Here is a 22,597-nt window from a genome sequence, read left to right as displayed (position 1 = left end):
CAGTTATAAACAACCCCTCTATTGGTCACTTAAACATTCTGAAGCTAAGCAGTAATTTGAAAGACAATGAATTCCACAATTTATTTTTAGAATCAGTTTAGCTTTGCATTTTTAGTTCCTTAAAGCCTCTTTTACTGTCAATCTTATGACCATGACATCACATGCTGACCAAGGATGTCCCATTCCAGGACTTGAACACAAAAGTCAAGGCTGTCACTCTATGCAGTACTAAATGCTGCACTACCTGAGCTTCCATGTTTCAGGTCAAATATTAAAGTGAAGCCCTTTTGAAGAGGGGAGTTATACCTGTTCTAGCAAACATTCATCTCTTGATGACCATCAGAAAAATAGATCATCGTACAATTGTCATATTATTCTTTGTAGGAGCTTGCCATGCGTAAATAGACTGAACTAGTTCATAAATTGTAAATTAATGATGTTAGATTTCCTGCATTCATGAAAGCAAGATATAAATGCAAGTCCTTCTTTCGTTTCCTTTGAGAAAAGAAACTGTTTTTCACTTGGTGACAATGTTCTCTTTAAGCTGAATATCAAAAAAACCTCACTCTTACTTTTGAACTTATTACAGCACAAACCACCAAGAATGGGCTATTGCCTGCCAGATCTGTATTATACCATAAGGAAGGAACAGCCACATGTAAGATTATGACTGGATAGATTTCAGGAATGAAGAGCAGTGAAACAACTGCTATCACTTGAGTTAGAGCTTTGGATTCATATCAGGAACATAAACACTTCCATAATAACACCTTAACAATAATAGCTTGCATCTTGTGGTACAGTGTAGCACAAAAAGGTCCTTGGGCTTTTCGCAGAGGCATAATCAGACAAAAATCCATGTCAGGACAAAGGAAATGTTGGGAGCAGGTTGTTCAAATGGATGCTATTAAAGATGAGGAAGGAAAAATTTAAAGGGAGTATCGAATAGTGCGAGGCCTCACTGACAATAGTGGAAGGAAAGAAAGGAAGATGCAAAATCATGATCAGAGAACCATAAAGGTCGGTGACAGGGATTTAGGGCTGTAGGAGGTTGTAGAGATATTGGGAAGGTAAGGAGAGGAGAGGTGGTCAAAGCTTTTAGGAGATTAAAATAGAAGCACAAGCATTTTAAATTTGAGATATTGATAAACCAGAAGCCAATATGGTTTAAATAATGCAGGATGTGATATCATAAGCATTGTTTCTGACAGGGTGAAGTTTATGGAGGGTGGGAGGTGAGCCTGAAGAACATTGGAAGTGTCAAATCTGAAGGTGATAAAAGTACAGGTGCAGATTTCAGTGATGGAAGGACTGAGGTATGAGCAAAGCTGGGAGACATGGAGTTTAAAAAAAACAGTTTTTGTAATAGAAGATACAGGGAATTGGCAGCTCAGTTCCGAGTTACATATTCTGCTTCAGTCATGAGACAATGTAGATGGATCAGATGATGAGAATAGAACATGTCTGACTGTCAATTTACTTATGTATGTTTCCAATATTTTAAAAATAAATTTCCTGCATTCACTTTCAACCATGATACCCCATTTTTGTTTGTTCCTCATTTATCTGAAGTCATATATCTATTTTTCCCATGGTATAGATTATAATGTTAGTCACTTCATTGTATTAATTTATCCTCCAGACATTTTCTATTGAAATAACTCAAAATAACGCCTTTACACTGAAGATAATGGTGTTACAAATTTCACTAACATTCACATAACAAGGAGGACATTGAGTACTTGGTGCAAGTAATCACTTCTCCTTTCTTTACTGCCTGAAACAACTTCCTCAACTATTTTGTTCCTTTGGAATTATGTCAGTAAAAATTTTATTGAGTAGTAACTTCCTAAAAATAGAACAAGCCGACGGAACTGTTCCTTAGGCATTTAGCACTTAACTGCACTATATTTCTTATCAACTCTTCCAGGCGGAAGAAATATTCCTGGACCAAATGGACTATGTGACACCCCTATTTAAAAAGGGAATAAGGCAAAAGACAGAAAATTACAGGCAGATTAGCCTAACCTCAGTCGTGGTAAGACTTGAGTCCATTGTGAAGGAGAAATTTCTGAATACTTGGAAGTGAATGGTAAATAAGGCAAAGTCAGCATGGTTTCATCAAGGGAAAGTCATACCTAACAAATCTGCTAGAATTCTTTGAGCAAGTAACAAGCAGGTTTGTCAAAGGAGAGCCAATGGATGTTATCTTCCTGGACTTCAGATGGCCTTTGACAAGGTGCTGCATAGCAGGCTGCTGACTAGGCTAAGAGCCCATGGTGTGAGAGGTAAGGTGCTATCATGGATCGAGGTTTGGCTGTCTCGCAGAAAACAGAGAGTGCGGATAAAGGGTCTTTCTCAAGATGGCAGCTGGTGACAAGTGGTGTTGGCAATGCTCAGTGTTTTGGACCACAACTTTTCACTTATGCATTCATGATCTAGATGAAGGAACTGAGGGCAGACGATACCAAGATAGGTAGAGGGACAGGTAGTATGGAGGAGGTGGGGAGGCTGCAAAAGAATTGGACGGGTTAGGAGAATGGGACAAGAAGTGGCAGATGGAGTACAACGTGGTAAAGTGTGAGGTCATGTACTTTGGTAGGAAGCATAGAAGCATGGAATATTTTCAAACTGCACAGAAAATTCTTAAGTCTGAAGTGCACAGAGACTTGGGAGTTTTAGTCCAAGATTCTCTCAAGGTAAACTAGCAGGTTGAGTCAGTAGTTAGGAAAGGAAATACAATGTTGGCATTTATTTTGAGAAGACTTGAATATAAAAGCAGGCATGTACTTCTCAGGCTCTACAAAAGTCTGGTCAGACAACATTTAGGAGTATTGTGCCCAGTTTTCCCAGATCTCAGGAAGGTTATAGTGGCCCTGAAGTGGGTTCAGAGGAGGTTCACGAGAATGGTCACAGGAATAAAAAACTTAATCTATGAGGAACGTTTGAGGAATCTGGGATTAAATTCAATAGAGTTGTGAAGGATGGGGGAATCTAATTGAAACTTGCAGAATACTGAATGGCCTGGACAGAGTGGATGTTGGGAAGATGTTTCCATTGGTTGAAGAGGCTAGAACCTGAGGGCATAGCCTTCGAGTAAAGGGAAGACTATTTAGAACGGAGTTAAGGAGAAACTTCTTCAGCCAGACAGTGGTGAATCTATGGAATTCACTGCCACAGAGGACTGTGGAGGCCGGGTCATAGAGTATATTTAAGACAGAGATAGATAGGTTCTTGATTTCAAGGAGATCAAAGGGTTATGGGGAGAAAGCTGGAGAATGGGGTTGAAAAACTTATCAGCCATGATTAAATGGCAGAGCAGACTTCATGGGCTGACTGCCCTAATTGCTGCTCTGATATCTTGTGGCCTAAATTTGCGATGAATACACTCACATTTAAGCTGATAACAATAAATTCACCAGTGGGGAAAACAGGGGGAGAAAATGAAATAGGCAAGGTGAAACAAAAGAAAACTTATCAATTATGAATTTAACAACTGGGCATCTCTGGAACCTTGCTCAATAATAATGTTGGCTAATAGTGGTTAAATGGATTGGAAATACATTTGAAAGGTTACACAGTATTTTCTTTGTGAAGATAATTTGGACACTATGTAAGCCATTGGCTCAGTTACAGTATTCAATAGCTTATTGACAACAGAGTTAATTCTCTTGGATTAGAGGGTGGTTCACATAGCACTATTATTTCAAACAGTGGAACACCAGAAATTTGGAAGTTTTTTTTAAACTTTGGAAGCAGGGGAAGTTGTTGTAAAGCACAATTCAGGATATAATACAGAATTACTGGAAATATTCTGCATAGCCAACATTTCTTCAGGATCGAGCTAATTGAGAAAATAGCCAGAATAGTGGATAAAGATGTTATATACCTGGACTTTCAAAAGGTATTTGATTAAGTACTACACAAACAATAACTTGGAAAAAAAAACTAATTGGCTAAAGGAGTTATATTGGATAGGTGACTAGTTGACATAATTCAAGTGAAAGCTTTGTTACTCATGGAGGTAAATACGATTTGGTCTGGAAATACACAGCAGTTTGTAGGGTTTGTTTGGATTATTGCTGTTCACCATTTTTATTCATAATCTGTTTAGGGTTTATGCAGGACTATTAACAAATTATGGATAACACATAAATATGCACTAAGTTTTGTAATTTAGGACACATTTATAGATTTCAGGCCAACACACATAAATGTGTCTGTAATGTGGTAGAGGCAACTTCATGTGATCAAATGCTCTGCCATGTACTTAGGATTAGGTGACTCCAGATATGTTTGAAAGGCAACTGATTTGAGGAGCTGGCAGGAAGTTTCAACATCAAAAATATAAGCAGAGGTAGGCCATTTGGCCCTTTGAGTCTGCTCTGCCACTCAACATGATCATGGCTGATAATCCACCTTAGTACGCTGTTCTCCATTTTTCCCATACCCTTTGATCCCCCAAAGCGCCAAATCAAATCTAATTACTTCTTAAAAACATTCAATGTTTTGACCTCAACTGTTTTCTCTGGCAGAGAATTTCACAGGCTCACCACTCTCTGGGTGAAGAGATTTCTTCTCATCTCAGTCTTAATTGGCCTTCCTGTATCCTTAGACTATGTTTCTCGACTCTCCAATCATCAAGACCATCCTTCCTACATTTATCCTGTTCAGACTTGTTAGAATTTTATAGGTTCTATGAGATGCTTTCTCATTCTTCTAAACACTAGTGTATGTCGTGCTGACGGATTCAGTCTCTCTTCATATGTCAGCCTATCATACCAGCAATCAGTCTGGTAAACCTTGGTTTCACTCCTGCATAGCCAAAGCATCCTTCTTCAGATAAGGATACCAAAACTGCACACGATACTCAATTTTCTTAGGTCCCCACCGAATTGTTGTTGCTTTTTCAATTGTTTTTCACCTTTCCCAGGAAATTATTTTTGATACAAGGTGGAGTGATCAACAAGATTTTCCCGTTGGGACAGACTTGACCGAGTCTTTCAGTTTCTTCTCATTGTGCATCTTCAAACACATCCCACTGATAACTTCTCCTTTTACTAAGGGGTGTGTTATCAACACAATGATGGCTCAGTAGAAGCTTCAACAAATGCTATCTCTTCTTCTCTAAGAGTCTTCCCTCTAATGCTATCATTTTTTTTCTTCTCCAGGCACTAGTTTATGTAGAAGCTTGTAACCAACTGGTACTTCAGCTAAATGACACATTGTTGCCTTTTAAGGGTATTGGGGCAATCCAATTGTCCAATGTTTCAGCAAATGAGTCTTCCAGGAGTTAACACCAGACAAAAAAAAGTCACATTAGAGACCTTGGCTGATTTGAACAAAGATGTCAATATTATTCATTATTGCAGAAAAAACCTCCCATGCCTTCACAGAAGAGTGCTAGAGTGGGGTGGGTGTGTTAATAGCTGAAAGCTTGGCCAAAGGTTTTGATGAAAAGAACAATAGAAAAAAAGAGAAGGTGCCTAAGGAGAGAGTCCCAAAGAATAAAAGTGAAAGTTGCCATAATCAGAGAGGAGCACAGGTCACACTTTCATTACAAAGAGATGACCAGAGGTGAGTATTACCTGAAGGTCACCACATCTCAGGCAAGTAGTTAGGTTGAGAAGGTGGGAGTTCATAGTGATCTGAACAAGGACAAGAACTGAACCCATGCTATTGGCATCACTCTGCATTGCAAACCAGCCATCCAACAAGCTAAGCTAACCAATTCTTCTCAAATAGTAGGTCAAGCTGAATTGAAAGGAAAGTCATTTACAGGAAATCAGTGTCAAAGAATCAAAGTATGCAGGATGGTGATTTGTACATTAGGAGAAGAATCTCTTTGGAAATAGTAAGTCAGTGTATCCATGAGTGAAAATAATGTGACAGAATATAGTGGCTGGGGAAGGAGGAATTGGCAAAGTTGAGACTAGGTAAGGATATTTTCTATACCTCCTCACTTGTCTGGGTAGACCCAGCAGGCTATTTCTTTTTACTGAAAAGAGCTAACAGAGTATTGGCCAAGAGTTGAAACGGTGAGCGCAGCTGTTCATCCAGAAACCATTAGGGAATCATCCTTGAGAAATATTCAAGTAAGTGGTTGAAAATAGATTATTTAGAAAATGGAAATTACATGAAAAGGCCAAAAATTAAACAGGTTTTCTTTCCATTTTGCCTTAAATACCATTTTCCAAATTATTATGAATAATTCTTATTTCAATTTCTTTTGTTTTGACAAAACGTATACTGATTAAACATAAACATATTGACTTAAGGATCTCTACAAAGACATCTGTCTATTGATAGGGATTATGGTTCGATGGATCCACAGTGTATACATGCAAATCCCAAACTAACAAAGTACTAATTGCATCTATATCAATCTCTTCATTATCATATTTCATAACAAAAGAGCTATTTTTGGTGCATATCTGTGGCATGTTTGAAGGTGTTTAAATATGCTACAATTCCATAATTCACACTGCCAATACTGGATGCAATTCAAGTAATCAATTTACAGATAAATTTCAGTTCAATGTCCAGCTAACCAAATTTAGTAAGAATTAATACAAATCAATCAACAGAAATCCGATCAGTTCCCATTCATGAACTAATGAGTTGCCCAAAACTGAGTAAATTACCTAGTTTCTCAATTTTTTGAACAGATATGCCATTTCCTATAGATAGCCAGCTCACGGACACACTTAAAGCTGTTATTAATAACAATGACAAAAACTACAACTGAAATATGTCGCTAAATTCCAAGTTACCCATAAAATTGACCAATTTTGGTGACTGTGTTTTGCCAAAGTCTGCTTTTTGACAAATGCCAAGCTTGTAAGATCTGTCCTCTTTGCACAACTTCTGTACTTTCTTTGACCTGTCTATCTCAATAGTTCCTAGGTTTGCACCCATACAAGGTTGGAACCTGCATGACCCAGTGACGAACTCAGTGTTAACTTCCTATAAGCAAAGTTAGAAGAGAAACATTAATATTATATGATGTTTCTATATATCAGTCAAGTATACACATAAACTACATTCTATCGTGAATTATTAAGACTGGCTAATTCAGCCTTAGGAACTTTGTTAACAGAAAAGAAAGTAGAGTTTTTTGTTATCAAAAATTGTTTAGCCACTTGTTCTTTATATCCATTAAAAGTCCAGCTTAAAAAAAAATCTCTTCTCAACTACTTTTGAACTTCACGAACATAAAATCTTGGAAACTGCACTTCATTGAACTTTTGACAATTGTTTCACTTCACTGGGGCACTAATACAGAAAATCAAGGGTGCCTATTCTCTGAGTCACCACAAAAATTAAAGATTTTAACAAGTACACAGAATTCTCCAATTTACCTGACTTTCTGAACGAAGTTGACAGAAAACACAAACCAGGTTTCTGTTTTATGAGGAGTGGTTAAGTTGGTTGGGACTGTGTTCATTGGAATTTAGAAGTACGAGAGGCAACCTTATTTAAACATACAGGGTTCTTAGGATACTTACCGGGATAGATGTGGAAAGAATCTAAGCCCAGAGAGTACAAGCGCAGAATAAGTGTGCACACATTTAAGACGGACATGAGAAGAAGCATATTTTCTCAGAAGGTAGTGAATCTGTGGAATTCTTTACCGCAGAAGGCTGTCAAAGCTCGGTCATTTTGTACAGAGGAACCTTGGTTATCCAAAGGATACAAGAAGGAAGTATTTCATTCAGTTAATTGAATTCCGGATAATCAAATGCCGGAGAACATAGTTTAGCCAAGCATCAGGACCTTGCAATCTTGCTGGATGATCTGATATATAGATAATCGACTGCCAAATAATCGAGGTTCCTCTGTATATTCAAGGCAAGATAGACAGAATGGGCTTCAGACTAAACATCCAGAAAACACAGGTTCTCTACTAGCCCGTTCTTGCCACACAATACAGCCCCAACCATCAAGATCCATGACAATGTGGATCATTTTCCATATCTCAGGAGCCTCTTCTTAGTACAAGAAGGCATTGACAATGAAATCTCACATCAACTCCAAAATGCCAGCACTGCCCTTGGATGCCTTAGGAACAAAATGTTTGAAGTTCAACACCTTAAACCCAGCATCAAGCTCATGGTCTACGGAGTACACCCTCCTTAATGCATCAGAAACACAGACAGTGAACAGCAAACATTTTAATCACCGGAAAACTCTCATCAGTGCTGTCTTCACAAAATCCTGTAAATCCACTTATCAACATAACCATCCTCTTTCAAGTCAATAGTCACAGTATTGAGGCACTGGTCCAGCCGTGACGGGTAGGCCACATTGTCGGCAGCCCTAAACAAGTGCTCTACTCCGAGCTCTCCAATGGTAAGTGATCACTAGCAGGGCAGCAGAAATACTACAAGGACACCCTAAAAGCCTCCCGAAACAAATGCAACATACTTGGGAATCGTTTGCCCTAGCATATAAAAATTGGAGAAAAAACACCTGTGAAGGCGCCAACTACTTCAAGAGTCATCAAGTTGAGCATGTGGAGGCCAAGCACAAGCAAAGGAAAGAGCATGCAGAATCCAGAGAGTTCCACACCCACCTCTTCAAACACCAGTTTCCCCACCTGCAACAGAGTCTGCATCTCTAGGATTAGACTATTCAGTCACAATAAAACCTATTCACCCCAGTGGAACAAGTCATCCTTGATCCGTGAGATTGCTGTAGAGGACAGATTTTTAATCAGTAAAGGAATTAAGATTTATGGGGCAAAGGCAGGAACGTGATATCAGATCAGCCATCATCTCATCAAATGGCTGAGGGGAATCAGTGGGCTGAATGGCATACTTCTGCTCCCACGTTTATTGGTCTCACGAGGTGATCCTGGGAGGCAATCACATCATTGATAGCAAACAGAAGCCTTTGTCATTGATAACTGGTCACTAGTTCATACATCAATTGACCAGTTGCACTTCCATTTGTACACAACCCCTCAGCTCCAGCACATCTGCAGACCTTTCACTACTACTTGAACCAGCAACTATGTAAACAACAATTACAATGAGCATCAGATTATTTGTCTTCAGAAAGGGGCAATCCCTCAACAACCCTTGCTTTTTAAATCACTTCTTTTTCCATTTTAGTCCACAATGAAAGATACAGAAAGTAAGAAGACATGATCAGTACATGATTTTCCAAATTAACTTTTGTTTGTTTAAATTTATTAGTTAAAAAACCTATCCATTTCACAGGCTAGGATTCCCCTGGCACATGCATTCCAAGAAATAACACACTGCTAGCCCTTTCAACTTTGAAGCAGATATCCTTAAATGTTTTCAGGCAGGATTATAAAGATGGGAATCAGCTGACTGAGGAAAATCATAAGGAATTTCTCATAGAGAAGAGTGATCTGAGTGGAAGGAGGTTAGAAATGTAGTGGAGGGTCTGGACCTGCTGTATGAAAAAAACATATTCAGATTTAATTCTCTTGGGTTTACTTCCCTCCTAAGGCTGCTGGACCATCCCAACAATCCTCCAAAAAATACCTGTTCCCAGACGATGTCTGTTTGCAAGCTATTTCAATCGTGTCAAAGTTGAGCCTAAGTGGTGTAACTTCTGCATCCCAGTAGACTCCAGTAAACTGTTCTAGGTTATCTTTGCATTTTCAGATTACAGTCCCTACCTTCTGTTCTCAAAGTATATGGCAGCTGCCTGTTTTAGGATCTCTCCCAATGTTTCCTGAACTTGACAACCTCAAATTTTAAGATTTGATTCCAAAATCCCTTTCCTGATGATCCCAGTTAACTAGATTTAATCCCACATTACCAGTATTTCCTTCTCCAATGTTTTCAAATATCGCTAACCCTGTCAATTATCCGAGATCTGAAGATTCTTCTCAAAAACCTCTGGACTCAGAAGACCCGAAGCCAGCATTGCTAGCAGTGCATATCAGAAGATTGCACATGCTCAGCATCTGAAATATTGCCCTTTTGTACATTATCAGTGATTTCGTCAATTTGCTTCTGCCCTTAAGACCTTCGAATCACAAAGTGACAACACAGGAGATATTCTAGTAACACATTAAAATCTTGCATTCTGTGTACATTTTAAAAATACAGTTATCTTAATTTATGTTCCTTTAATTTTTAAAAAATCAAACTTTTGACATTTGCCAACTATACTTTGTGAATTGACTCAACATTAAATACCAGAATTGAAAAGGTAAGGAATCCACAAATCAAAACTAAGGAACATGACTACCACAGAAAAATTCTAAAGGTTTTTAAAAATAATCACAACCAGTCTGGAGAATCCAGCAATTAATGACCTGTTTTATGTAAATGTTTTCATTTGAAAAAAGTCTCCCACCTCTTCAATAACTGTATATTCTGTACATTCACCTTAAAGTCTTAAACAAAATATTTTAAAAGCAATGCTTCACAATTACATGATTCAGTTTATCTTTCTTTAAATACCTTCCTCTAAGCTTTTACATCAAGGCTTCAACCTAAGTCTCAAAAGCTTGAGCTTTGACTGGGTATTGTTCCCAGAAATGCTGCAGAGTTATTAAGCACATCTGTGCATTCTGAAAATGTGCACCTTATAGAATTTCTCAGCATGCATCTAAGATTAAGCACACTGCACTGCCTCACATTCTGTACATATTTGAAAGATTCTCTGCCTTTTCCAAAAGACTTTGAAACAAATTTAAGATTAAATTTTGAAAGCTTTATTTTATAAAAGACCATAGTGAAAATATTAACAATCGCTCCTTTTCTATTCTGAACTGTTTACTGACACACATGATTAACAGCACCTGTAGTTTCTTTGTTTTCATTTGAGAAAACAAAATGAGAAACAGCTGAAACTAATCACAGCAAAGGTTGTGGGCTCCAACAATATCCAGTCTGTAATACTGTGGATATGGGATTCTGAACAAGCTTTGTCCTAAGCTAAAGACTTCCAGCACAGCCACATTGCCATTTATTCAATAATGTAGAAGTTGTGTTGCATGCCTTGTCACAAAAACAAGACCAAACCAAGCTAGCCAATTGTCACCCAGTTAGCGACACACAATCAATAGTAATCAGGAAGGAACCATGAACAGTGCTCTCATGTGACAACAGCTCACCGTTGCTCAGTTTTGATTCTGTCAAGATCAGACTGCCCCTCGTAACAGCTTTGTTCTAAATATGGACTCAAGAGCTGAATTCCAAAGTGATAGTGAGTTCCCTTGACATTAAGGCAGCACATAACCATAAAACCTAAATCAATGGAGGTCAGGGACAATCTCTCAGTGGCTAAGTGACACCTAGCACAAAAGAAAAGCAGCTTTGGTTATTGGAAGCCAATCATCACACTCCAGTTCATTACTGCAAGAGTTCCTCAAGTATACATCTGGTAGTTTCTGATCACCATTCTTGAGGTTACCTTTTTAAGTTCAGACTTTTAATGGAATTTAAAATCCATGAGCTGCGATAGTGGGATTTGAACTTCCATCTTCACAGCATTATTCTGGCCCTCCAGATGACTATTCCAGCAACCTTACTGCTATGTCACAGTCAAATAAGCAGCCCAACATTGCATGCAGCAAGATCAAGACAACATTCAAGCTTGGGCTGTAAGTGGCCCAAGTAAGTAGTACCATTCACATAAGCAGATATCAGTCAAGATTATCTCCCAACGAGAATGAAACAATTTGTCCTTGACTTGGCCATAACAGCAGGTCAGAGGCAGGGAATTCTGTGACAAGTCAGTCATCTTATAACTCAGCAACGGTTGTTCATCTTTGGCGAGAGTGTGGTGCTGGAAAAGCACAGCAGGTCAGGCAGCATCTGAGGAGCAGGAGAATCAACGTTTCGGGCATAAGCCCTTCTCCTGCTCCTCGGATGCTGCCTGACCTGCTGCGCTTTTTCAGCACTACATTCTCGACTTTGATCTCCAGCATCTGCAGTCCTCACTTTCTCCTCCTTGTACATCTTCTGCAAGGCACCAATCAGGATGATGATGAAATACTTTCCATACCTGGAGAAACACAGCTCCAACAACACACAAGAAACTGGACGTTATTTGGTACAAATCAGCAATATAACCACCACTTTCAACGTTCATAAGTTTTACCACCAAAACACAATTGACAGCAGTTTGTAACATTCACAAGATGCACTGCAGTAACTCACCAAGCTCTACAAGCTTTTTAGAACAACATTCCAAAGCCACAACTCTTTACCACCTTGAAGGACAAAGATAGCAGGCACCTGTGAACAGCATGACCAAATGCAAATTCCCAACAAGTGACACACCATCCTCACCTGGAATTATATTACTGCTTCTTCTTTGTTGCGATGTCAGAAACTTTTGTCCCCAATCACCTGCAAATTCCCCACATTACACATCATCCTCATCTAGAATTATATCACTGTTCCTTCTACGTCAAGAACTTGGATTCTCTTCCCAACAGCTGGGCTACAGCAGTTCACCTCACCACCCTGTCAAGGACATTAAGGAATATGAAACGAATGTTGGCTTCACTAGTGATGCACATATCTCATGGCCTTACTAGTAACTTGCATGTCCTACGAATGATTAAAAAAATGCAAACTCTGTAGCTGCATTAGTAGAGCCAGACCCAATACAGCCTCAAGCAAACCTGTGCCAGCTTACGCTGCAATTCATGTGGAAGCTATTCTATATACCAGTGTTGCTTTTAAAGCTCAAAAAGAGATTAGATTCATCCCAGCTGCCATACAGACTCAGACTATGGATATTTGTGCCCAAAGTGGCAGGTAGTCAAGGTGATGCAATCCGAAGCTGAGCCCTCAAGCTTCAGAATTGCCTGTGACACCTTGCAAGGTAATTTTCAGTGAAAGTCAACAGCCCCCAGAGTCACGCTTGCAGCGCTGGAATATCATTTCACCAGAAACATAGGGAGCAAGGCCTTCTCAAAAGTAAGGTATGTAGGGAAAGCATAAGGATAAACAATTCATTTCTTCTTGTAAAAATGCATTTTTAGCTAAAGATATTTTGGAAAGGTTTTGTTAGCGTTATTGTTGAATAGGGTCTGAATTAAAGTTGTGATAACATGTCTCAGATGAATGTAACAATGGGTGACAGATGTCCATGTTGGTGTGGCAAAGTGCAATCACAGCCTTACAATCTGTGATCTCACAGCCTGTCAAGTTGAAAAGGGTCAAGGATGTCTCGTTCTGTTTTGCCTCTTTAGTTGCCCTGGAGGCAATGGCTATGTTTTCATGATGGCCTGACTATGAAGGACTTCGCTAACCATCACAAACTCTGAGACTGACTCTAGCATATAATGCAATATTTCCCACTGATTGATCAAGGCAGCAGGACAATTGTTTCAACAGGCCAACAACCTGTTCTGAATTGTTCCATGGCTCTCACTGCAGTTATGGCAGAATGGCAGGACAGAGGTGGTCATCAGTCATGTACAGACCAGTCCATTGAAACAACCGTCCTCTGCTTCCTCTACAAAACTGAATATGGTGCATATGTCAACTGGCACAGGACAACTGCACTTTGCCTATAATCTCTTTGCTGAAGGTAATACACCTCATGTATTGCTCCTGGTCAAGATGTGTGTGTAATGAGAACTCTTGAAGAGCCTTTGAGGGTAGGCCCTTTTGTGCAGAACCCTTGTTCACTTTGCTGAGCTTTCCCCTCTCTGTTCCATTTCCTGCATGTTATAGAGCACAATGTACTGCCACCATACCGGGTAAAAACAATGACTGAAGATGCTGGAAACCAGATTTTGGATTAGTGGTGCTGGAAGAGCATAGCAGTTCAGGCAGCATCCAAGGAGCAGCAAAATTGACGTTTCGGGCAAAAGCCCCAGTGCCACCATACCCTCCATACCTGAAAGAAGAATTCCTCTGTTCTCCCTGACTGTAGGCACCAGCGTTTCAAAAATATCACATGGCAATTCCTCAAATTTAGCCGACCGTAATCAAAAGGATCTCAGCTGCAACTTGTTGACTGACTGTTTAAACATATACAGTACACAGTTTAGCTTGTAGGTGAAACTTACAAGCTGACTTGAACAAAGAACAAGGAACAGCACAGCAGAGAAACATACCCTTCAGCTGACCAAGCCTGCACCTTTTTAAACTAAAAACCCTTTGCCTCTAAGTGGTCCATATCCATTTACTGTCTGCATATTCATACACCTATCAAGATGCCTCTTAAATGTATCTGTTCCTACTATCTCCTCTAGCAGCACATTCCAGGCACTTACTGCCCTCTGTGTAAAAAAAAACTTGCCTCTCACTTCTCCTTTAAACTTTCCCCTTTTACCTTAAACTTACTTGCCCTCATGATTGACAATTTCTACCTTGGGGAAAAAAAAAGATTCTAATTATCCATTTAATCTGTGCCTCTCATAATTTCGTAAATTCCTTTTAGGTCACCCCTCAGCCTCCAACATTCAAGTGAAACCAAACCAAGTTTGTTTAATCTTCCCTCATAGCTAATACCCTTTGCAACATCTTGGCAAACCTTTCCTGTACCCTCTCCAAAGTTCTGGTGGTGTGCCAACCAGAACTGAACACAATATTCCAAATGTGGCCTGACTAAAGTTCTATGGAGCTGCAATATGACTTGCCAATATTTATACCCTCTGTCCTGACTGATGAAGGCAAGAATGTCATATGTCTTCTTGATCACCTTATCAACTTGTGTTGCCAATTTCAGGGATCTGTATGCCCAGATCACTCTGTATGTTAATGCTTCTGAGGGCTCTGGTATTTACTGTATACTTCACTGCTTCATTTGATCTTTTAAAATGCATTACCTCACATGGTCCAGATTAAATTCTTACTGTCATTTCTCCACCGAAGTCTCCAGCCTGTCCATATCTTGCTGTTTCCTCTGGCAATCCTCTTCACTATCACAGCTTAACCAATCTTTGTGTCATTTGCAAACTTACTAATCAGACCACCTACATTCTCCTCCAAATCATTTATAAATAACAGGTGCCCCTGCACTGATCTCTGTGGAACACCACCGGTCACAGATCTCCAGTCAGAAAAGCAATTTTCCACTGCAACTCTCTGTCTTCTATGACCAAGCCAGCTCAGTATCGATCTTGCCAGTTCACCTTGTGATTTCACCTTCTACATCATACTGCCACGTGGGACTTTGTCAAAGGCCTTGCTAAAGTCCATGAAGACAACTTCCATCATCCTGCTTTCATTAATCATCTTTGTCACTTCCTCAAAAAACTCAATCAAGTTTTTGAGACATATCCTCCCCACAAAAAAAACATGCTGCCTATCACTATTAAGTCCATATTTTTCCAAATGTAAGTAAAGCCTGTCCCTAACAATCTTCTCTAATCATTTCCCTACCTTTAATGTAAGGCTCACTAGCCTGTAAATTCCTGGGTTGTCCTTGTTGCCCTTCTTAAACAAAGAAACAATGTTGGTTATTTTCCAGTCCTCTGGGACCTTTCCTGTGACTACAGAGGATACAAAGATTTTGTACAAGCAACTTTCTCCCTCACCTCCCTCAGTATTTTGCAATAGTTCCCATCAGGTCCTGGGGACTTGTCTACCTTAAAGCTTTTCAAAACACCAGCACCTAGAATATCAACATATACCTCACTAGACTCACCATCCACCATGTCCTTCTCCTTTGTGAATACCAATGCAAAGTATTTGTTAAGGACCTCCCCAATTTCCTGCAGTTCCACGCATAAATTCCCTTCTTTGTCCTCGAGTGACCTACCATTTCCCTAACACTTCATATATGCATAAAACAATGTGGATTTTCCGGTTTGCCGTGGGCTTTTCATGGCCCACTTTAGTCCTCCTAACTCACTGTCTAAATTCGTTGCTGCTTTCTTTAGATTCTTCAAGGCCTCTGCCTGTCTTCAGTTTTCTAAACCTTACATATGGCTTATTTTTCTTTTTGACTAAGCTCACAATTTCTCCTGTGATCCAAGGTTCCTAAATCTTGCCATTTTCTTCCTTCATTTTCACAGGGACACACTGGCCCTGAGCTCTAATCACCTGGCCTTTAAAAGATTCTCACATGACAGATGTGGATTTACCCTCAAACAGCCACCTCAATCTACATTTCCCAGTTCCTGCCTAATATGTTTGTAGTTAGCCCTCCCCCCGGTTTAGTATTTTCACCCAAGGACTGCTCTTATCTATATCAATAGATAACTTTAAACTTACAGAATTATGGTCACTGTTCCTGAAATGCTTCCCTACTGAAACATGAATCACCTCCAGTCTTCTGGCACTATTCCTGTAGACAATGACGATTTAAAGATCAATGCCAAAGGCTCGGCAATCTCCTCCCTGGATTCCCAGAGGATCCTAGGATAAATCCCATCCGGCCCAGGGACTTATCTATTTTCACACTCTGCAGGATTTCTAATACCTCTTCCTTGTGAACCTCAATCCCATCTAGTCTAGTAGCCTGTATCTCAGTATTCTCCTCGACAACATTGTCGTTCTCCAGAGTGAATACTGTCGAAAAATATTCATTTAGTGTTTCCCCTATCTCCTCTGATTCCACACACAACTTCCCACTACTATTTTGTTGATTGGCCCTAATCTTACTCGTCATTCTTTTATTCCTTAAATACCTATAGAAGTCCTTAGGGTTTACCCTGATCCTATCCATCAACAACTTCTTATGTCTCCTCCTGGCTCTTCTGAGCTCTCTCTTTAGGTCTTTCCTGGCTACCTTGTAACCCTCAAGCATCCTAACTGAGCCTCCACATCTCATTCTAACATAAGCCGCCTTCTTCCTCTTGACCAGAGATTCCAATTCCTTCATAAACCACGGCTCCCATGCTCTCCAGCTTCCTCCCTGCCTGACAGATATATACTTATCTAGGACACACAGGAGCTTTTCCTTGAATAAGCTCCACATTTCTCATGTGCCTATTCCCTGCAGTTTCCTTTCCCCTCCTATGCTTCCTAAATCTTGCCTAATTGCATCATAATTGCCTTTCCCCCAGCTGTAACCCTTGCCCAGTGGTATACTCCTATCCCTTTTTATCACTAAAGTAAACATAACAGAATTGTGATCACTATCACTAAAGTGCTCACCTACTTCCAAGTCTAACACCTGGTCGGGCTCATTACCCAGTACTAAATCTAATGTGGCTTCGCCCCTTGTTGGCCTGTCTACATACTGTGTCAGGAAGCTCTCCTGCACACACTGGACAAAAACTGACCCATCTATAGTACTCGTACTATAGTGTTCCCAGTCAATATTTGGAAAGTTGAAGCCCCATGACAACTACCCTGTCTCTCTCACTCCTATAGAGAATCATCTTTGCTAGCCTTTCCTCTACACCTCTGGAACTATTCGGAGGCCTATAGAAACAGGGTGACCTCTCCTTTCCTGTTTCTAACTTCAGCCCATACTAACTCAGTTGACGAGTCCCCAAACATCCTTTCTGCAACTGTAATACTGTCCTTGACCAACAATGCCACACCTCCCCCTCTTTTACCATCTTCTCTGTTCTTACTAAAACATCTAAATCCTGGAACCTGCAACAACCATTCCTGTCCCTGCTCTAACCATGTCTCCGAAATGGCCACAACATCGAAGTCCCAGGTACCAACCCAACCTGACGGGCTCATTCCTCAATACCAGTATAGTATGGCCCCTTCCCTCGTTGGACTATTACATATTGCTTTAAGAAAACCTCCTGAATGCATGTAACAAACATCCTGCCTGCCCATCCAAGCTTTTGGCACATAGTCTTAGTCAGTATAGGGGAACTTAAAATCATCCACCACAACAATTCCATTGTTTTTACATTCTTCCATAATCTACCCACATATCTGTTTCTCTATCACCTGCTGGCTGTTGAGAGGCTTGCAGTACAATCTGATCAAAGTGACCCTTCCTACACCTGAGCTCGACTCATATGACCTGGCTGGATGAGCCCTCCAAGGTGACCTCCCTCAGTACTGCTATGATATTTTCCCTCATCAGAAACACAACTCTCCTATCTCTTTTACACCCTTCTCTATCTCACCTGAAATACCTAAATCCCAGAACATTAAAAACATAGACTGTTCACTATCAAAGTCAATGCTACCTGCAACTTCCAATGCAATAGTTGCAATGTTTAACTATCTGCACTTCATGAGTGCTTCAGAGTCTGATAGGTTTAACCTTTTTTTTACTTTTAGTTTTTTGGACTCACTTCTTATTTCTCGTATTGCAATGTGTTCTGCCAATTTTTATAACAATAATAATTCATAAAATCACTCTTTTTGTTAATTCAAGAAAGTCTGGTTAAATTGGATCCTTTTAAAATATGAACAAATGTTGATCTGGAAAAAGTAACAGTATACACATGGAAAGAGGGACTTTTCAAATTAGCCTTGTTGCACCGGATCATCAACGCCACACTCACAGGAATCCGATTCACGAGAGAAGAAGAAAAGGATAGCCAACTCCCATTCCTAGACGTGATGGTACAGAGAACACCGAACGGAGAATTCACTACAAGGGTATACAGGAAAGCCACACACACAGACCAAGTCCTAAACTATGAAAGTAACCACCCCAACACACACAAACGAAGCTGCATCAGGACACTATTCAAAAGGGCCACAACACACTGCAGTACACCAGAACTGCCAAAAGAAGAAGAGGAACACCTATACAAGGTATTCGCCGAAAACGGATACCCGCGCAACTTCATCAACAGATGCCTAAGAGAAAGACCACGGAACGAGGACATACCACAACCAAAAGGACTAGCCACACTACCATACATCAGGAGCATCTCAGAACTGACTGCCAGACTACTGCGACCCCTAGGACTCATAACGGCACACAAACCAACAGCCACACTCAGACAACAACTCACCAGAACGAAGGACCCGATACCCAACATGAGCAAAACTAATGTAGTGTACAAAATACCATGCAAGGACTGCACAAAACACTATAAAGGACAAACAGGAAGACAGCTAACAATCCGCATACATGAACATCAACTAACCACGAAACGACACGACCAGCTATCCTTAGTAGCCACACACGCAGACAACAAGCAACATGAATTCGACTGGGACAACACTACTATCATAGGGCAAGCCAGACAGAGAACAGCCAGGGAATTCCGAGAGGCATGGCATTCATCCACAAACTCCATCAACAAACACATCGACCTGGACCCAATATACCAACCACTACAGCGGACAGCTGAAACTGACAACCGGAAACGGCAGGGACAGACCACTATAAACACCGGAGGAAACATCAAAGAAGCACTTCGCAGGAGGCTCCCAAGCACTGATGATGTCGCCTAGCCAGGGGACGAAACGTTTGCAACAAAAACTTCCAGCTCGGCGAACAGAACCACAGCAACGAGCACCCAAGCTACAAATCTTCGCACAAACTTTGAATAAAGGTTTGATTATTATGCAACCATTTCTGAAAGTTATAGAGTTAATAAAAGTGGTACAGATAGATTAAATATTGATATAGATAAAAGAAAGTTATAAAAATGAAAGTAGGACCAGTCTCTGTTAACTCTGAATGTTTGGCTTGCATGAAGATTTCGCTTTTTGAAATGAAATGTTTGAAAACCTGAGGTCAGAATTTAGTGGCCACAATGGCTTCTACAGTTGAATACTTGGAGTTTTCTTCCAAAGGTGGACTGAGCAGAGGAAGTTCTGTGAGGGACTGAAGGCTTCCCTTATTTCACTTCCACAGAATGCAGGTTGTGGTTCTTCCAGCTTGGTTCAATAAAACAGTCCTTTAGTTGGTTTGCCTTCCTCTGTCTCCCTGTTGAGAACCCTCTTTCTCTAAAAGATATCTCTCAATGTTTCTTCTTTCAATTCTACTCAAAACAGTGGCTCAAAGCAAAATGCCACAAACAAAACTACGATATCAGAACTGCTTAATTATATCAAAAGGAAACAAAAGGGTTGATAGGGATAAATTCCCCAATCAATGGAAATAATTTAAGACTATGAGAGTGAAATGCTTCTCCTCACAAAAGGTGCTAGAAGTTGGAATTTGCCTGCAAGTGGTCAGCATGGGCACTCATGGTTTGCACTGCTGCCTCACAGCAGTAGGGACCCGGGTTCAATTACACCCTTGGGTAACTATCTGTGCAGAGTTTGCACATTCTCCTTGCGAATGCGTGGATGTCCTCTGGGTGCTTGGTTTCCTCCCACAAGCCAAAGATGCACAGGTTAGGTGGATTGGTCATGCTAAATTGCCCATAGTGTTCAGGATGTGTAAGTTAGGTGCATTAGTCAGGAGGAAATGTAGACTAATAGGGTAGGGGAATGGATCTGGGTGGGTTACTCTTCGGAGGGTCAGTGTGAACTTGTTGGGCCGAAAAGCCTGTTTCCACACTATAGGGATTGTATGATTCTCTGGTGATTAACGCTAAATGAGTTATCCTATTTTAATTCTAATATTGGTAGAATTTTGTTAGCCAAAGGTATTAAAAAAAATGGAATAAAGGCCGGTAAATGAATTTAGATTGCAGATGAGATTGACTGGTTCAGGACGGCACGGCGGCACAGTGGTTAGCACTGTTGCCTCGCAGCGCCAGAGACCCGGGTCAATTCCCGCCTCAGGCGACTGACTGTGTGGAGTTTGCACATTCTCCCCGTGTCTGCGTGGGTTTCCTCCAGGTGCTCCGGTTTCCTCCCACAGTCCAAAGATGTGCAGGGTCAGGTGAATTGGCCATACTAAATTGCCCATAGTGTTAGGTAAGGGGTAAATGTAGGGGTATGGGTGGGTTCGCTTCGGCGGGTCGGTGTGGACTTGTTGGGCCGAAGGGCCTGTTTCCACACTGTAATGTAATGTAATGTAATCTAATCTAATCTAAAAAAAGGACGCAGTAATAGCCCTCACTGAATGGTGGAACAAATCTGAAGAACTAAATGGTCTACTCTTTTTCTATGTTTCAATGTGAAGGGATTGCTCTTATAACCAGTCACAAAGAAGATTGCCCACAAGACTGAAGAGACTTTATAGCATCAATTTTCCCCATTATGACATTGATTTCATTTTGACATCTTATAGGAACAGCTGAGCTGCTGCTAAGATTAAATGATTCTCAAACAGAGTAAACCAAGAAGTGAAAGGCACTGATGATTATTCACTTTTTAATCATGTACCAGACAGCAAACAAAACAATAAGTAAATAGGGTTTTATGGCACAGCTATACAAAATCGGTCCATGATGCCCACGCTAGGATTAAGGTCAAAACTAAAGTATCAAAAAAAATTGTTTAATGTTGGAATGAAGGGGTTCACTTTCTTAATTCAGAAGTAATTCAGGTAAAGGATTTACTTTGTGTAGGAGTCAGAGCCTTGACTAGGCCCTGAATCAGTCTCTCTGTAATTGATATGGAACCAGGATCCCTGTTCAAGTATTGTTGCAGACAAGAACCAATTAGTGGTTTTCTAGGCTAATGGGAGCACTAGGTTGCAGCATAGGATAAAAATCAAAGAGGGCACATCAACAATAATTTTAAAATTTCCATTAACAAGAATCAACAACCCAATTTGGTGAGAGGGTGGGGAGGAGTTGTAGGAGAACTCCACCACTGGATAGTCTTTGGTAGCACCTGTACTGAAGCATGTACCTACCATAAGCTGCATTTGGAAAGGAAATTGGTGCACATTTTCCCTATAAGTTTATGATCAAATACTCTAATATTTAATCAAGTACTCTGCAAAGAATATAACATCTCACGGGCAAAGAATAATGTTAAATTTTATGAATAGTAATTTTGACAATGATAAATTGTTGACTTGAATTTTTAGTATCAGCAGCTGAATACTTGGTGTACTGACATATCCAGGTGATCACCTTGGAAGGGCAAAATTCAAATGAATTCAAATGATAAGCAGGCTAAAGCGGCAGTTATTAAAGTGTTACGTGCAGTATATTTTGTTGATTTTAGGCTTATTGAATAAGCTTTTAAATTAAGGATTTAAGCTGAGTTGAAGGATTTAGTTCAAGTTTAGAAAAGAGGCACTGGCTTTCTTTAAAGAGAAAAAGAGCAGATGGTATTACAACAAAAAAGAAAAAAAAAATTCTGACCCTGACTCTGACCCCTGTGATTACCCTTAACCCAAGTCTGAATCAGTGAATATGTAGAGGAAAATAGCAATTACCTGTTTCGGTGGAGTAAACACGGAAACTCTTATCCCAGAAGCCACATACCAGAATGAAGCGGTTATCAGCAGTGATCACGAAGCACTGGGAATTGACCTGAATGCTTTGATCCAAGAGGTCAGTAATTTGCCTTCTGTGCATTCCAGTGTTATTAGCTAGAAGTAAAAAAAAAATGAAACAGCATTAGAATTCTAACATCAGGAAGAGAAATATATGGTACACCTTGGGAAATGTTATACTACTGTAATTTAGACTTCCGAACAGCAGGATCATAAAACCAAGAACTGATCTTCTTAATGATGAAATCTTGGCATCAGTTCAATATTTTTCACCAGCCAATCCAATAAAGAACTCGACTGTTATTATGAAAATTTCTTCTGCGATGCAGTCAACACATTATGAGGGCACCAATTTATCATAACCAAGCTCATTCACACTCATCAACAAGTCGGTGTGATGAAAAGATCCAATATT

General features: G+C 40.1%; 1 protein-coding gene across 1 annotated transcript in view; it reads right to left on the bottom strand.

The window, feature by feature from the left end:
• lrba (LPS-responsive vesicle trafficking, beach and anchor containing) overlaps positions 1-22,597 on the bottom strand; it is an 897,133-nt gene that overhangs the window by 52,785 nt on the left and 821,751 nt on the right. Inside the window, exon 51 of the mRNA XM_043699616.2 lies at positions 22,123-22,278. Coding sequence (XP_043555551.2) covers positions 22,123-22,278 — 156 coding nt within the window. The remainder of the gene's footprint in view (positions 1-22,122; positions 22,279-22,597) is intronic.

The sequence above is a fragment of the Chiloscyllium plagiosum genome, unplaced genomic scaffold, assembly GCF_037043375.1.
Source record: "Chiloscyllium plagiosum isolate Xiang-an unplaced genomic scaffold, Cpla_swu_hap1 HiC_scaffold_1, whole genome shotgun sequence".
Taxonomy (NCBI): Eukaryota; Metazoa; Chordata; class Chondrichthyes; order Orectolobiformes; family Hemiscylliidae; genus Chiloscyllium; species Chiloscyllium plagiosum.
The sequence above is the reverse complement of the archived record's forward strand: the minus strand, read 5'-3'. Positions and strand labels throughout refer to the sequence as shown.